Source organism: Siniperca chuatsi, linkage group LG3 (genome assembly GCF_020085105.1).
Source record: "Siniperca chuatsi isolate FFG_IHB_CAS linkage group LG3, ASM2008510v1, whole genome shotgun sequence".
In the NCBI taxonomy this organism is placed as follows: Eukaryota; Metazoa; Chordata; class Actinopteri; order Centrarchiformes; family Sinipercidae; genus Siniperca; species Siniperca chuatsi.
In genome coordinates, this window is record NC_058044.1 from 23,350,805 (window position 1) to 23,364,185 (window position 13,381).

Below are 13,381 nucleotides of genomic sequence, written 5' to 3' on the forward strand. Positions count from 1 at the left end.
GGTATTTGTTGGGCCAATCTTTAAAGCCATGTTGCAGCATGGGCACTGGAGTCCTCTTTTTGGCCATCTGTTGCATGTCAGTCCAATATTTAATATTGCTTTTGCCTTGATTTTCAATACTGAAAAAACAATAACTTACTAAGTAAAAGTCAATATACAAAAGGATTACGGGATGGTGAAGCAGGCACAAGGTCAAAACCAGAAAGCAGTCCAATACAAGCAAACAAATCTGACAAGGAGCAGGCAGAAAATCCAAAAATCCATAAAACAAGCAAGGACCAGGAACAGTCCAAATAACACTAGAAACAAACACTGGGGAAAATGGCTAGACCGTAAGGCACATAAACCAAATCCAAGACAAACTGACCCAGAGAAAGGGAAGCAAACAGACTATATACACAGGCGAAGGCAGGATAACTAGACACAGGTGACACTAATTAGGGTGGCAAACAATCAAAACTGGTGGGAAAAGCTAACAAAGACAGGAAGTAAAACTACACAAGACACATGAGGCAGCACACTTACAATATAAAACAGGAAATAACAAAACCCAAGACTCAAAACATGACAGAAAGCATTCTGTCCTAAAAACATAGGAAAACAATAGCTCAGACTTACGGTAATAGGATCAGGACTGTAGTTGTGGAGGATTGCCTTAATTTCCAGCTGTTCTCCACGGACAGCAGAGTATGGCAGCCTGAGATCAATGAAGAAGTTCTTCCGCACAATTGCCTCTAATGGTTTGCCAACACAGATACCTTGAAGATGAAAGGAGAATCAAACAAGGGGTGAAACAGAGTAAAATAAAACAAGGTGTCACAATTTTAAGATTAGAGCGGCTATGGAAATCCTCACCGTGAGTTCTTGAAAGGCTGATGCCAGTGAACAGCCAGGTTGTGATAGAGTCTTTCAAAGGAAATCCTGTCTCCTTTGATGTGGTGTCACTGAGGTAAAAAATGTTTAAACTTTAGTAGTGTCATGAATGAAGTTTAGTCAACCAACTCAGATGGATGATTTTGTGAATATAGAATGATATATAAACAGCAGCAGCAGTGGCAGCAAGTGTCAGCATAGCTTTCAGGTGAGCGGTGTTGCAGCAGAAAAATGGTGAGCAGAACACTGATGACTGACGTACACCGCCATGATTTAAAGGGTATGATGGATATATGTTTCAGTGAGGGGAGTATGCCATATGAGTATAACAGCAGACTGGCTACCTAAGCTAGCTCAAAGGCATTGCTTTGTTTATCAGTGTATTTTTGTGTGTGTATAGGTTTCAGTTGACTCACCAGTTCGGTGTTTGTCGAAGGCAAGCAGGCAGTTTGATATCTGTCCACAGCCAACTTTCAGGGAACATGGTGCGAGAAGTAATTTTATCGCTGTCCATGTAACTCTCATCTTTCTCACCTAAAGTGACATTTTAAAAAAAAAGTTAGTATTTTTCACTGTGTGGCATACGACCAGTATGACCGTTAAATGGAACCAATGCTGCCTTTCCCTCCATCCCTTGTCCCCATCTCTTACTGCGCGCCAGTAGGAGGCTGTCATGCTTTCTCTCAGCTCGCTGGCTTTCCAGCTCTTTGCAGCAGTGCAGGAAGGCCTCAACACAGGCTGGACCGTCCACGATGTACTCGCTGCGCCTCTCACAGTTATATGAAAGGGGGGTGTCCCTCATGCCATCCAAACAACAGTCACGTTGCTTTTTTTCTCTATATTGACTCACTTAAAAGGGGAGAGGGTTATGAAGAAACATTTTGTAGATGCAAATACAAAATATAAATGATTAATTTTAATTTTGTGTGTGGCACCGTAAATATTTATCTGTTTTTGCAATGTGCCCATGGTTCTGGGCTATCCAGAGCAGAGGTTTTCAAACTGTGAGGCCTGCCTCTCCAGAGTGGTTCCAGTTGAAGGGGGGTTGCAGAGGGAGAGATGTGAGGAGAAACCATGTGAAGTGAAAGGGACAGGTGCGGCAGGTGTTGTGAAAACACATGACTGAGTTAGTGTAGTCTGGCCTGCTGATTTGGCCAGCTCACCAACGCGGTAAAGAGTAGCAGCTGCATCACTGGCTGTTGAAAACAGCTCATGCAGGCAATTCATGTACTTAAAATTGCAAAATGAAATGATTTCTGATACCAAGAGCAGAAACAACAGGAGATAAACCAAAACACTGCAAATATGAGGAACATGTTAATGACCACAGGCTCAGTGTGATATTTATGTGAGAGAGAGAAGTGCTAGCTAATAATAGCATGCAACCTGTAAAACTTGCCACTTAGAGACTAAGCATGCAAGGCTGCAGATTTTTTCAAACAAAGATTGGACGCGTTTCAAGGAGACAGGAGAGGAGTGTAGCATGGTGAAACTTAAGGCACTCACCCAAGGCCTGCACATTGCAAAAGCAGGAAAGGCCCAAACAATCTGGGCTCCTTGGAATGCCAACCAGCACTTGTTCTTTAACATCCAGAGCCCTGTCTGAAAAGCTGCGAGCCACTGTTGTCAGAGACTGGAATGGAATTGAGCTTAGCTGCCAAGGTCTCTTGTAGCATCATTGTGAATGTCCAGGTTTCTCCAGTAATACTTGTCAACCATACTCTTTCAACCATAACTTGCTCATTAGACTAATAACCTGTCAATAACACATCAGGCCCGGGACCAAACCGAAGACAACCTCCGAGACCGACGGTGGCCAGTTTGACAGGGAATACAGTACAGAGGTGGTTTTCTAGCCGGGTTTGGCTCCTGGGATCCCGGGGCTGAATCAGCTAATAGCATGGCTGGCTGCATGGGTCATACCGAGCTAACTAGCTAACAGCAGCTAACAGTTACAATTAGCAGCAGTTAACAGTTATATTAATTATCTTAATAATGGATTACATTTATATAATGTTAGCATTTTATCTTGATACCCAAAGTGCTTCACAGTGAAGGGGGAAAACTCACCTCTACCACCACCAATATGGTCATGTTAGCTAACGTTACTTTAGCAACAAGTAAAGCTATGTGTCCATCAGGAAACTCCATAAATCACCTTGGTACTGTACTGAGGTCAAGGGAATAATTCATGACACAATTATAATGGTCTCATGTCAAAACCAACCACATGACAATATAATGTAATGTTAACAACATAGGTTTCATTTACACTGGGGATGCTGGGGTCATGTCCCCACCACTTTATGAAATTGATGATTGTGTCCCCATCAAATTTAAAAGCATCATTTGTTAAAAGAATAAATAAAAAAATCTAATCAGTGATTTGAGTTTGTTTTAAAATTAATATGGAAACATAAATAGAAATAATCTAATCCCTGCTCCAGTTTAATATGTTCTCACATATGAGTCATGATCATTTGAACTTGACTCATGTCTTGTGATCAACTCTTGTGAACTCTGTTTCTCAAACGTTAAAAATGCACGCAGTATCAGAACAACAAGGCAGTTTAACTTAACATCTAAAGGTAAGGTTGATTTATTATTTTTAGTTAATGTTGTTAACGTTATTCCTTCAGTTGTTTTTATTTTGTCATATTTTAAGGCAGTGATATTGGATTGGATATTGTTATCACTGGGCTGACTGACATGCATTGGTGCTTTCTACAGTAGATGTGATTTTGGCATTGTTCGATTGACATGGTGTTGCAGCTGTGGATGTGATGGATGACTGTTACTTGTGCGGTTGACGTTGCCTGTAGTAGCCTAGACTATGCCCTTTTGATGCGCCGTTATGCAATTTTTGTGCAGACCCGCCGTAATTATCTACTCTGACCTCATACTGATCCCCTCATTACATTTCCTAAAATTGCATATGAAGATCGTTTAAACATAATACATAATTGACATAATTGACCGAATGTTATGTCATGGTTATGACGGTGTCATGTCTGTCTTATCCACCCACTTTTTAAAAACAATACGGAAGCAATTGTTATTGATGCCATTTCAATATTACCACCTTGTGATTCTTACCTAAGCTGGTTCTGATGTCCAGTATAGTGCTGGCTCGTTTCCTCCTGCTGGGAGCCGGACATTTCAATTCTGCAATTGCAAAACAGACTAGCTCTTAAACAGAACCCAACATGTTTAAACCTAGAGTTGAGTTCTGCATGATATCACTGATGTGATACTGTTAAAATCAGAGTGAGGTTGTCATGGTCAGCCACCATGCCGTGCGACCCCTGCAGACTCTAGTGCTGTTTCCCTCTCCTTGTGTGTCTTGTGTGTCCTCCGTTTGTCTCCAGTTATGTGTGTGTGTGTGTGTGTGTGTGTGTGTTTCCTGGTCTGGCTTCTTGGGCATCTGCCTGCTGTTGATCACCGGCGCACCTGACACCAATTAGTCATCAGTCTCCACAGCATAAAGACCTGGCTCTTCCTCACTACCAGCGCCAGATTGTCTTGTGTACGACCATATGTAACGGCTCCATGCTTAACACAGCTAAGTACTGTTGTAGCGCTGTCTAAGTTATCTTGTCTTTTGTAAACTCTGGTTTGCTTCTGCCACAGACATCCCTCTCGCCGGTGATCACAACCACGTTCACCTCACGGATCTCTGCCAACCTGTTTGCCTGTCTTATCGCCTGCACTGCCAGCTACACCAGCGACACCTCCCGTGCCACTCGGAGCCAGTCATCTCCATTCTGTGTATCCGCTGCCGGCCTCACATTGCCATACCCGCTCCAGGTCGGAACACGCCTCTCCGCTCTTGGATCTGTGCAGTCCGCCCAGGGTTGGGTTCACCGCTTCCTCGAGAACTGCAGTTGACGGCCCCTGGCTACCTTTTTTTTTTTTTTTTTTTTTTTTCTTTTTACCTTTTTTTTAAAACAACCTTTATTGCACTGTTCAACACCACATGGTGTGCTTACATCATGTCATCTCTGTTGTCTGCTGAGCAGACATGATAAAATGTAACAAACACAAGCCTCATGTGAAACTCACATGGCAAAAGTTATCTCAGTGACTCACTGATTTAACTTGTTAAAAACAATTTAATTGGTAACTGGTTGTAAAGCTGTGAGGCTTAATTAAAGAAGGATTTGTAAGCATTTAAAAATGAAGCAGTCCATTATATTGTATACAGACGGGGGACAAATTAAGGAAAAACCTGATAATGTTCAGGTAAGAATCAATCAGGTATAACAAAATATTGGCATTGCTGTTTGATGTTACTCCATAGCTATTCACCAAATTAATGGCCAAGACTTCCAACACCTGCTCTTTATCAGTGACATCAACACAGCTGGCATTCAATAGAGCTTCATATACACCTGAGGCTCAGAAAGTGGAAAAATCCTTCTCCTGACAGTGATACTCCCAGAAAGGACTTTACCTTCATAAATTAGTCCTGACATGATTTTGCTACACAAAGCTTGACTGCTCATTTGTCAGAATCAAATCTTGGAGTCACATGATAGTTCTGATTTAGTACTGTGTGTGTACTGTAAAGTAACTGTGACTAAGCTCCTAAGGAGGGACAATGAGTTTCAGGGTATGGTCTAGGGTGACGGCCGTCATGCCCCACACTCGATGCTTCCCGTTCCGAAACACTGGGAGAGTGTATCTGTACTTGTCACCGGTGCGGAAGTGTGTGTAGCCACGGTTCTGAGGGTGGGACAAGGACAGGGTGAAAATCTCCTCCACCTCTCCGGGGTTGGGTTTGAAGGACAACTCCTCTAGGGGACTGAGGTTAGCCAGCACAGGAGCAATCATCATCCCTGACATGTCCCTGAGAGGCTTCAGGATGCCCCACATCCTCTCTGTTGCCACATTAACACCCAGCTACTCCCTGGCTTCCCTCAACGCTGTGGCAACCACATCTCTGTCTGAGGGATCACTCTTTCCTCCTGCAAAACTGACATCTCCCTTGTGCCTGCCCTTCAGTGTACTGGAGCGCAGAGTGAAGAGAAACACCAGCTCCCCCTCAACAGAGCAGAGAGAGACCAGGACTGACGCCCATTTCCCCTGGTTCTTTCCCTGGCTCGCCCCTTTTCTCCCCTTGTCCACCTCGTACAGCTTCAAGTTGGGCCTCAGGCTGTGTCGACACCTGTTTTCATTCTCCAGGGACAGACAGTCTCTCCAGGCGTCTGCCACATGAGGGGCAACCTGATGAACAGCTCTGGTTTGGTGAAAAGAGAGGCTGGAGGGTTGGGGTCGACTGTGAAAGTGTTTCAAAATCCATGCCGTATGTGTCGACAAGCTGAAAGGTCTAACAAAGTGCTGTTTGCAATATAAATGGCTTTGAAGAAAGTTACACTGAGTCTTATTGGTGAAACTGAGTGAAGGCTGGCAAATGTCCCAAGGCCTTCTCTGGGGTTTAAGGCAAGTTGTGTTGATTAAACAGTCCTGGTAAGTGCTACCGCCTCGATAAAAGACCATATTCATTCATTCCGTCTGTTCGAATAACTGACTTACCTTATCTTCTCATTGTGTTCTGCATTTGTGGGTTCTAGTTTGTACATTACGACAGAGATAATTTGGCTGGTTTGAAAGTATCTGGTGCTTGAGCTTTCAGGCATCAGGAAATGCTAGGCTACCATTAATGTTGGCTGTTTTATACTGTTTTAGCTTTGCTGGTGTGCTTGTTGCTAGCTAACATTACCTGTTCTTTTCTGCAATCCTGCCAACTCTATCCTACATGTAGGGGATACAAATAAGTTCATATCATAATTATATCTTAAATCATTCAGTACAGGTCTATTGAATCTGAAGTTAGGATTGAGCATCCAGGGGGACCTATCAGGTTTGATAGTGACCATGTAGAGTGGGTCGAACACAAGTGAAGTGGGGGGGGAGAAAAGAACAACTCTGCTCGTAGCACGGTAGCAAAGTAAAAAAACAATTCTTGTTAGTTACTGCTCACACTGCACTCAACACCTGCAGATGCAGAGAGCCTACAGGCATTTTGTGATTAATAGGTATCGGCTATGAATCAAGGTTTTTTTTTTCTCTTCTTCTTTCTTGGTATGACAGCTGTCAAAAATGCTCTACTCTGTTCCATTAAACCTGTCCACACAGCACTGTGAGCATGTTAGTTTCTTAATGCATTGCTAATCATCTGTAAAACATACCTAAACTGCTTCACTAATTTTAACATAGGCCTAAAACGTGCACTGTACATTGTATAATGAAGGACACAATGGTAAAAACAGAATTAAAATAAATATTGGATCATAAAATTTGCTCAGGACAGTCATAAGTTTCATACTAAGAGCACCTGATTACAGAAATGAGAGTGTCTGTCTGGGATTTGGAGGCATCAAAGACACTTCTGCACAGATTAACAGAAACCTGATGATGTTGGATGACATGTACCAGAACTTGAATGAAATTGAATAAAGTTATAAAATATTCAAACAGTTTGCATTATAATGAAAAGATCAATCCCTCAGGGGTGCCAGTGGACGTTTTGCCTATGGCACCAAAATATGCAGAAAAGGCTCTGAATGAGAGGGAGATAAAAGAGAAAGTGTGCGAATGAGAGAGAATGCAAGCAAATGGGAAAGAGAGCTAGTGAATGAGATAAACAAAACCTAATTTGCTTAATTGTTTAATTGAGGTTACTTACTAAAGAAGAAATAAAAATAAAACACTGCAGATTGTCTAATTTATATTTTCTCTCTCCAAAACATGAGAAGATGGCATTAAGCAGTTAACTTAATACAAGGATGGAATCAGACTAGTAGGAAGAGGGAAAAGAATGAGACCTTGAGTGAAGAGGTTTCACCTTGTCTGTAGGGGGTCCCGGGAGCCCTGTTGGACTCAAACAACAGCCCAGCATCGTAAAACACACTCATGCCGTCCTTTCCTCCACCAGGTGTGCAGCCTGTATCGTACTTCTCCACTATATCCCATACCTGATCAGGGTGGAAGTCATACACACACAGTAAAAGATCCATTATGATATAGCATAAGGAACATCTACTTGTGCAATTATGATAGAAAACACTTCCTAACTGCTCTGAAACTCACCCCTGCCCTGTCCACTAGGTTCTACCTGTTTACTGTATCGGTTAGTGCCAATGCTATTTAAGATACACTGTTCCAGAGAACGGGTTTAGTAAAAACTCTTCAGTTTTACCCTGAGTTGACAGAAACCCAGGGTTTTCTATTCAAGAAAGGTCCCTTTAACTCTTGGTTAATTACAATGGCAACTTTCACTGTCAACCTAACCAGCTCGCTGGCAGGTTTACTAACCCTGTCTACTTCAACTAACCTCCTGCTAAGCCTGAAAGAGTATTCACTATGTTTGTATAACATACTACATTGTGATGCTGACCACACTGCCAAGGCAACAAGCGAACAGAAAAGTTCTCCTGGCTGTACTGAAATTTTATTGCTTATCTTTGTGGTGTTTCAAATAAGAAATGTTATAGTATGAAGGCTTTGAGACTTAAGGCCAATGCCTTGATCATTAAGTAATCATCCTATATTTAATTGTTTCATGGTGTGATTGGAAGCAGTGAAGGACCATTTTCAATATGTAAATATTAATGTGCAGGTAAACTGAAGACTATTGTCTTCACATCATTAGCAAGGTTGAAGCTGAGTGAACAGACTGTCCTCAAACATATTTTATCAATCTAAACTAAGCTATTGATTTGTAAGGGAAGTAAAATTTTCTATAGATAATGTCCAAGTTTTTGACAAAAATTTAGTGATGGAGTCCTAGTTGACAGAAGTGTAGTGAGAACAATGGAGGCGAGTGTCAACCAGACATTCACAAATCCACAGAACTAGCTCCTTCATCCCTCTAAATCCCTCTGGATCTGCATACTGACATTTCACTTTTCCATAGTCAAAGTGCCAATCGGACACTTGCCAGACAAGACACCAGAACTTTCCACCCCTGAGAAATATATGTCTTGTCAAGATAATGAAGTAACAGCAAGATGTGAAGACAATAAAAATGACTCTTTTGATTATTCTAGCTGGAGATCAAGTCAAGAGAAGACTGAACACACACACACCCCTTTTCTCTCTTATTCTCCCTCACCCCCTGATATGACCTGAGATAATGATGTTTGCCAGACCAATCATAAAACTTAAGTGCATTCCTGAGAAAGTAAAACTTTTTTTTCTTCTTTTCAGCCCAAGTCTGAATTAAGGTAAATTAAAAATGTTAATTAAGGTCAGCAATCCTCTTCTCTTGATAAATAATCCGACTCCTATATTTGTACGGCTGGTTATTAATTCATAGATTTAATACCTTGTTTACCATGTAGCTACACTGCCATTTAGTGACCAACAGACAAAAATCTCTGTAGCCATTGCAATTATGATCGGCGTAGCTTGTTATACTGTATTGTGTTAAACGTTTATTATTATTAATTAAACGTTTCCCTTTAATTGGGGTTGATGATATAGCATAAGAGTGATCAGGAAATGTTAGAAATAAGGTCTCCCATCAATATAGAAATGATCTTGAATCGTTTCAGGTATTTCCCTTTTGCTTCCCAACAGTCTTTCATCTGCTGAATGGCGCATTAAGTCAATTTAACTGATTAACATTAAAGTTCCCATCCACTTGGTGGTCTCCTTGGTTCCCACAAGTTAATCCATCTAGTATATGCTGTATCTGGTATATGATGGTCCTCATTCATTCATTAATTGTCTACCGCTGTATTTATTGATTCATTCATCATTGCATTTGCGTGGTTTGTGTGTATGAATACTTATGGTCACTGTCTACGAGCCAAGAACTTACACAATCCCCACAATGAGACTGAATTAGTTAATTGGCTATCATTTCCATTTTGAAAGGGTGAAGCCCCCAAGATGACGTTAATACAAGTTAAATTCCGTTGCTTAGTATAAATACTGATAATTGCTGATAGTCTGAAGTTTAGTGTAATCTCTATGCCATCTTTCGTACCAATTAATGAATACGCTACAGCTGCGTAAAAGATTTTCTTTCTTTATTTTTTTTCACTCTCCTGCCCTCTAACACAATGATCTGGCAATAGTCTGGCATCTATTGTTACCACTTTCCTGGTATAAGCTGTGCCACAGACCGCAGTCCAGCAACTAGAGCCCAATGATGGAGGTGGATGGAGGTATCCACTCTGTTCTGAGGACAGTTTGAATAGTTATCCTGGAGATCTGGTAAAGAACAGCTTGGCTTCCGAAGCAAGAAAAGATGATTGACTGATGAACAATGCTGTGTCAGTCATATATAAAGGAAGAGGGTCCCCATTCAGACGGCATGACTGCCAGCCACTCAGGGCTGGTGTAATGGAATAAGTGCTTCTGTGAATGTACATAGTGAGACATTGAAAAAAGTGCTATGAAAGAGAACTCTGAATTTTTGGTTCCAGAAAAGGTGATCAGAGTTAGCTTAGTCAAGTGTTTTACAACAAGTGTTCACAAAGTGTTCAAGTCTGTTTCACCTCTGACCACACCCAGCATCCCTGTCTTTCAAGTCTTTTCAGCTGCACCACAATCATGCTTACTGGGTAGGTTCAAATTTAAATAGCAGTAGATGACTACAAACAGTATTTCTAATCTTCACAGGAGGAGCATGAACACACTATTAGCTGCTGCCGAGGTTTACACCTTGTATATCAAGTATGGTAACTTCTGATAGTGTTGTTTGAATCAATCTAAGAATAGAAATGTAGAACTGAATCTCATTCTGTGTTCCTGCTGCATGTAAAGCAGCTGTACAAGGTCCATATACTGACCCTAATTGAAAACTGCAGTCTGCAAATAGACCACATTAGGCTGCAGACAACAAACCAACTTATAATGTAAAACCACTGTCAAAACCAGTTAAGTGTGTGGATGTCCAAATGTGGATGATGCTATTTGTTGGAAAAGTATAAACTGGATAATACTTTAATTGCATTTTTACTTAAATGAAAATAGGGAGAAAATGCTAAGCAACTTAGTTTTTATGTGATGCCTGCTGGGTTAAGTGGGTGGTTCGTTAACTGTAGAAATGGTTTAGTCATGTGTGTATCTGACATTCACTATATTTTTTTAATCATGTCTCTGTTCCTCACATGAAAGTCTATGTACCTTATTTTCACTATAAACTTGATAGGATATTGATATTCACTTTTTCTTAGTATTAAATATTTTCTGGGTTGAATTCCTAGATGGTGTAGTTGGTTGGTTTTATTCCCCTCATCTCAGGCAGACTCTGCAATACAGTGTAACAGCTAAATGACAAACTTACATTGTACATTATTTGCACATATCTGCACATACTGTAAATCTTCTAGAGAGTGTTGTATTTTGTACATCAAAAGTATTGAAAAATTAACAATTTATTGCAATTTATATAGGTTTTTAAATGAACCCCCTTTCAAATCATTTTAAATAAGGGTTTCAAAAAGGTTCTTCCTGAAGAGATAAGGTTACACCCAGAATCATTGCTTCTAAAGAACCCTTTAAAAAAAAAAAAAAGAACGGGTCCTTTAAGGGTTCCATTAAGAACCCATTCCATCCAAAGAACCCTTTTTGGAAGATAGAGTTCTTCAAGGATTGTTGAAAGCTTGTGTGTTAAAAGATCCTCACTCTCAATTATCTGTGTGATGGCCCACATTTTCCATCATGCCTAGTGCTGGACTGAGTAGTTTGTTAAATTAGCTGTTTTATATTCCAAAATGCAAATGTTACTTTTGTTATTGTTTGTAATGTGTTTGTTCAGAACATGGGTGATTTAGATGGTTTATGTTGAAATATTTGCTGCATTTTAACACTGTTTTTAAATGTTTTGTCCTATGTGTTTAATGTTATTAAATGATTAACATTGCAAAGAACCGTTTTCTGTCTCTCATTCCATGTTGCCTGCCACAATATGACTAATTACATTTATCAAACAGAGGGAATTAGATAGTTCTAGGTAGAACCATCTTCAGGTGGAACCTTTATAAATGGTTCTACCAGGAACCGGAAATTGTTCTCCTATTCCGTAGAACCTTTATATGGTTCTAGTTAGAACCTTTATTTCTAAGAGTATAGAATAAAGAAATTGCCTTTTTCTGGGAGAGACGGTGCTTGTTGTTTAGGACGTAAACACCTTTGTCAACTGCCACCAGTCCCACTGTGGCACCTGGATCTCCTGTGACCTTCAGATTAAACACCTTGCCAGGCTCATAGGATGGAACAGGTCTTGATGATTCCAGCTTCAACTAAAGGAGGAAGAAAGGGCAATTGACATGCAGATTTGTATTTGTTGAAACAACTGGATAAAAAACACATATCCATACTTGCATTTGTGCCTAGAAAAACAATTTTTGCATGGGTGTCTTGTTTGCCCATTTAAAATCTGCTACATTAGTGTTGTGTGTCTCACCGAGCCCATGCAGGAGTCCTCGACATCCACCCAAACAGAGTCTGATACCACTTCGTTGTCATTTGTAAAGTAGTAGGCTATGATGCGGAACGATGGCAGCATTTCTTTGGTAACGATGACTGTTGTGGATGTCAGTGCTCTTGCCGGGTAAGTGCATTCTCCTGCTTATTGAGGTTGAGATTGATCTTCAGATTGTCTCCTAGTTTTACTTCAGATGTATCCACTCCTGCAATAATTGCATTGCACATTTAGTGCTAGCTAAACACTGAAGGGATCATATGCATGGTAGTTAGCTGGCACTGCCACTGTCACCATTGTCACTACAATCACCATGTTACCATCTAACATGTTTTCAGGATGGTTCTCACCTATGTGGATGTAACTGTTGCTTTTGGTGGTATATGGGAGAGCTGTCATCGTGGCTGATGCTTGGTTGATACTAGGAACATTGGTCTTTGCCTACAATTAAACACACAGATTAGCATATACTGTTATATAAAGTGATGTATATGCAAAGTCTCCACTATCAGAATACAATTGTACTGGCTGATAGAGTTTAATGCACTGCAACTTAATAAAATCACAAACAAATGAAGAATTGTATTATTACTATATTGACAACACATATGCAATATTCAAGAAAAAAAATGCTGCAAATAAATTAAAACACACAATGAAGGAACACATTTGCCTTTTTGACAACACATATGACAAAGGTACTAAAAATACAAAACTATAAACAGAAACGCTGCAAGTTATACAAAACAATTTACATTTCTTAGAAGACATTAAAAAATTTGTCAACCACCCATCAATGATGTTGGAAAATTTGTTAATGTTTATTACAGTTTTAACATTCTGTTTGGATGTTTACACTATTAATGGAGAACTGGCCACACACCTAGTGTAAGACAACATAAATTAGGAAAAGAAAAACAGTCAATAGCTTGACATTACACTATAAGAATCAAAGTTATTGAGCCTGCATATGTGTTGTTTCATATATAAATGAAGCAGTTCAATTGTGCAAAAAATTGTGTTCCAGCAAAAACTGGAACACAATGCGCAATGTGTGAGGTTGGGACT

At 40.3% G+C, this 13,381-nt stretch overlaps 2 protein-coding genes across 2 annotated transcripts in view; both read right to left on the reverse strand.

Moving 5' to 3' along the window:
- The window catches only part of LOC122873342 (complement C3-like), a 49,075-nt gene that overhangs the window by 15,268 nt on the left and 20,426 nt on the right, over positions 1-13,381 (reverse strand). The window contains 10 exon segments of the mRNA XM_044189949.1: positions 619-758; positions 856-944; positions 1,290-1,407; positions 1,525-1,722; positions 3,970-4,038; positions 7,721-7,850; positions 11,976-12,131; positions 12,296-12,456; positions 12,459-12,521; positions 12,664-12,754. Coding sequence (XP_044045884.1) covers positions 619-758; positions 856-944; positions 1,290-1,407; positions 1,525-1,722; positions 3,970-4,038; positions 7,721-7,850; positions 11,976-12,131; positions 12,296-12,456; positions 12,459-12,521; positions 12,664-12,754 — 1,215 coding nt within the window.
- On the reverse strand, positions 3,537-7,395 carry LOC122873340 (nucleoside diphosphate-linked moiety X motif 8-like). Its single transcript, XM_044189946.1, is given in 1 exon segment — positions 3,537-7,395. A coding segment is annotated over 1 exon segment (918 nt). The 5' UTR covers positions 6,379-7,395; the 3' UTR covers positions 3,537-5,460.